The 4582-nt window shown below is 36.4% G+C and overlaps 1 protein-coding gene across 1 annotated transcript; it reads left to right on the forward strand.

Moving 5' to 3' along the window:
* Positions 1–521: 521 nt before the first annotated feature.
* Positions 522–2298, forward strand: LOC144962131 (glutamine synthetase-like; the record flags this gene model as incomplete). Its single annotated transcript, XM_078895084.1, has 2 exons — positions 522–721; positions 1974–2298. Coding segments are annotated over 2 exons (525 nt in total), but the record flags the coding sequence as incomplete, so codon positions are not given.
* Positions 2299–4582: the final 2284 nt, after the last annotated feature.

Here is a 4582-nt window from a genome sequence, read left to right on the forward strand (position 1 = left end):
GGACAGAGACAATGCTATTAACAGCCAGGTACTCATTAACACCTGAGTACAGTGAGAAAATGCAAGTAAAGAGCCTTTCCAAGGACTCGCCTATGTGCCGAGAGAGGCTCGAACCCAGGAACTTCCAATCCGAAAACGAGTGTCATACCACAAGGCCACATAGCCGCACAGGTGCCACTAGAAACCGCAAGAAAATAGTCCTTTAGAGCCATTTGGCCCATGGAACTGGAGTTGTCTCAGTTCCTATAGCATGAAACAGGCAATACAATCAATACAATTGCATGCTTTAAATAGGAAACTAGTTTATCACAAAGTACTTTCCACTAGCCTAATAGACCCAGCAACGCAATCTTTGTTTGGGTGGACAGGGTTCATAACAAAATATTGACTGCACATGGGATCTATCTTGTCTCTTTGCGTGTGATGTGAGTGCTCTACCAACTGAGCTATTAGGACTTCCAGAGACTGCAAAGTCTACAAAAAGTTAAACATTAAAAAAATGCTCTTTCTTTCCTTTCCAGTGGGAATTCCAAGTCGGCCCCTGTGAAGGCATTGAAGATGGGCGACCAACTTTGGGTAGCCGGTTTATCCTTCACCGTGTGGCAGAAGAGTATGGCGTCATTGCAACCCTTGACCCCAAACCTATGGAAGGCGATTGGAATGGAGCAGGTGCCCACACTAACTACAGCACAAAGGCCATGAGAGGTGAAGGAGGCATCAAGTAAGTTGGACTTAATACTGATTCGAGGTTTATGTTTTTTGTCTTCTATTCCCATATGTATCTGTCTTCCAACATGCTTTCTGTCTTTTGTCTTGGAATGAGATGACTTGGTTTCGTCCTGGCCGTGGCTAGATACCCTAGCTGAGAGGGAAATAATCAATGTATAGTTAGAGTTTTGGGAGATGATAATTTTGTCGAGTAAATCATCTCTCTGTTACACTGTATTATATTTTGTTTACATATATATGAAGAGTAACATTTGAGTGTGTTTCCTCTTCCTGGGGACGTGTGCTTGTGTCAGTTGACACATTTAGTGATCTCAAACTAAATACACTGATGGTAGTATGCTCTTGGAATTTAACCGATTCCCCTTTGCCTTAATTATAGTATATTTTTACTATCCCAATTTTTTTTCAATTTTACTTGCTCTGATATGACCTAAATGTGTTGCCAACACCGTAAAACCCTAAAAAAAAACAAAACAAAACATATTCCCAACTCCTTAATGCCAGAGAAATATCAATCTGAATTTTCAACAATGAAATGTATATATCATTTCAATTTATTTGTATATGAAAAAACAAGTTTAAAAAAAGAATATGTTTATTTTAAAGTAAATATTTAGGTTTTTAAGACCATGGATGGCATTCTTCAGGCTTATGTTGATTACTGGTTTCACAATTTAGTTTACTAAAAAAATTATCCGGTTTGAAAAAAAGAAAGAGAAAAGAATAATCTATATCGATTAATTGTTTCAATTAAAATGCAGTAAGAATTACCTTGCCGCCTTTTCTGTTTATGGAAGGAGATTCGTCAAACAGGATATCTTCTTGATTCAGAGAGCAGATGTCAAATTTGCATAAAAACCATTACCCTAATAATAATGCGCATGTCAAAAGTTTGCACTCTATTTATTCTCCAGTTTTAGCAAAATGTTGACATTAAGTTTCAGAACTTCTAACCATCGGCACCAATGTTTAAGACAGTCCAGTCCTATTTAAAGATTTTATTGATAGGCAGCTCTGCATAAGAATGGTTTGTATTTACATAGTTTTCTATTTTCTTATTAAAGTTTTCATAATCAATTTGCATATAGAATTTTTGCAACAAAAAAGGCATCTCTGTTTATTACCTCTTTAAATTTTTTTTTTCTATCTTATTCAAGATCTGGTCTGCAGATTTTAAAAATCAAAACTGTTATGGAAGTAAAATAGCAGCAATGATTTAATTGGTTTTTTTGGGATTATTTCAGGGTGATCGAAGATGCCATTGAGAGGATGTCCAAACACCACGTCCGTCACATAAAGGCTTATGACCCCAGAGAAGGTAAAGATAATGAGCGTCGTTTGACAGGTCACCATGAAACCTCCAGCATTCACGACTTCTCAGCTGGTGTGGCTAACCGTGGAGCTAGCATTCGTATTCCTAGACAGGTAAATAAGATTTTTTTTTCCCATTTTTTCAAATTTTTGTCGCACATGAAAAAGTCACAAAATCACAAACTTTGTATATCAAATTACTGTCATAAAGCAGGGTTGAGATTTTTCATTTTGGCTTCACAGACTTTTATTTTCTGAAATTATTATTTTTTTACAAGATTTATTGTATACCGCCTGCATTCAGTTTGAAGTGGTACAATAAAAAACCAGAGAAGTGCCTGAATTTGAGCCAATGAAATGGAGAAAAAAATAAAGTGAGTGAATGCGGACTTATAAAAGGGGTCAATACAAAGCAAACAATGTTTCAGGGAGGAAACATAAAGGAGGGGATGATGAGAGAGCCTGAGAAAGAGCAAGTATGTGTTTGTGTGTGTGTAAAGGAAGACGAGAGAGAGAGAGAGAGAGAGAGAGAGAGGAGAGAAGAGAGAGAGAGAGAGAGAGAGAGAGAGAGAGAGAAGAGAGAGAGAGAGAGAGAGATTAGAGTTAGAGTTGTTTTTTAAAATTTCATTATGTAAATATAAATCATTTTTATTTCTCTCGACATTATTTGCATATTTTGTTGTGACAATATAGAGAAGGCCAAAGGCCTAACGGTGTTTGGCTTTGTATGGTCTCCCTTTTTTATGAGTCACGTTCATTCCCTTATTTTTCTCTCCATTTAGATCAAACGTGTGACACAACTTGCAATCACCTATTATAATTATATCAGGGTAACAAGAGACTGCCATTTGACAAGTTCAATTTTTAAAAAACTCTGATTTTGTCTACATTTTAAAGTTAATCATAGAGTACAAATTGCATCTCAGTTTGAACTTTGTATTCTTAAACTGCATAAATATCTAATATCATGGTTCTGTTCGTTTACTTTAAACTCAATCTATCACTGTACGTCACAATTGGTTTGTTAATTTTTAATACATTTGTATAAATGGATTTGCCCGTGTGTGTCCGGGGTCCCTCAACTGAGAGGGTCAAGAATAGCCCAACGCCAAGCCAGCGTGTCGGGAAAAAGGGGACTAATGGTGTGTGATTTTCCCCCATCTTTGAAATCAACCCCGGTCCTCCAGGGTTGGGGGGGTTGGCAAAGGGGTTTTAAAACCCCTTTCCCCTTAAACTCAAACCGTTACAGAAACACAGGGCAGACAAAATTTAAAACCTTTTTTTTTAAACTTGGGCGACCGAAAAAAGTTTCTGGAAATTTCAGAAATTTTTGAAAGGGGCAACGACAAAAACCGAAAGGGGCCCCTTTCTTTAAACCCCCTTTACGGGGCCCTTTGCCAAACAAGCAGCTTCGAATTGCGGTTTGTGGAACGTTTTGAAAAAATGTTTTGGAGCAGGGGGAAAAAACTCCTTTTAAGTTGTGACTGAGATTGGGGAAAAAATACAGGTAGACCGGGAAATTTTTCAGTCAATTTTTAAATGAAATCAGTCAATTTTTAAATTCAAAAATTTAAAAAAGGAAAGAAAAAAAAGCAAAAAAAAAAAAGAAATTTATAAATCGTAGTCGAAAAGACCCCTAAAAAAAATTTTTTAGGGTTTCCCCAGCGCTTCGCATAGTCATGGGGGAAAAGTTTATATTAACGTTGGGTTTTTTTGCCAAGCAAAACAACGCTTTTTATAAAAGGCCCTTTTTCTGAACACTTTGGGGTTTTTTTCACACATTCCCCTTTGTTTTTTTTTTTTTATTTCCCAACCGTTTGTTTATAACCCGTTTGCCAAATTTTTTAATGAGCCAAAAGAGCGATAAATTTTTTCCCGTTTATTTTTAAACCTTTTTTTAAAACCCCTTTTCCCCCCAGTCTCAAAACTATGGATAAAAATAAATTGCCCAAAAGCCCCAAGCCGTTATGTTGACACCTTCAAATCGGGGAAAATTAGGATAGATTGCTTTCAAAACCCCCATTTTTGATTGCCTCCGTTTTAAACAAACTGGTTGACCGTTTCTTACTTTATTGGTACCTGGGTCATAAGGAAAATGGTAAGTAGGGCTAATTAATTCCCGTGCAAATCAAAGGGCGTTTTCTGGCATTGTTTTGCTCAAGTCCAAGCCCAGCTTGTGTTTTGGGGGGAATTTAACCCTTAAATTTTAAATTTTTTGAATTTTTTCCGCTACGCCCGCCCCAAAATTTTTTTTGATAATTCACCCTTTTTCTTGGAAAAATTAAATGTATTGGCCTTAAAAACATATTTATTTAAGTTTTTTTTCTCTGTTTATTTATGATTGAAAAAAAAAGTTTGTCTTGCTACAATTTTTTAATGTTTTCACAATGGCCCGAGCTGTTGTGGATCGGGAATTCAGACTTGTCGGGGCATCGATTTTTGATGGTTTAGTCCCGTGAGGAATAAATTCAATTGGTCATGGCTAGAAGTTAAAGTTTTAATGGTTTATTATTTTTCTATGTCAAAAAAAAATTTCCGAGGC

The sequence above is a fragment of the Berghia stephanieae genome, unplaced genomic scaffold (assembly GCF_034508935.2).
Source record: "Berghia stephanieae isolate SIO BIC M18660-M18661 unplaced genomic scaffold, UCSD_Bste_1.3 scaffold6250, whole genome shotgun sequence".
Classification (NCBI taxonomy): domain Eukaryota; kingdom Metazoa; phylum Mollusca; class Gastropoda; order Nudibranchia; family Aeolidiidae; genus Berghia; species Berghia stephanieae.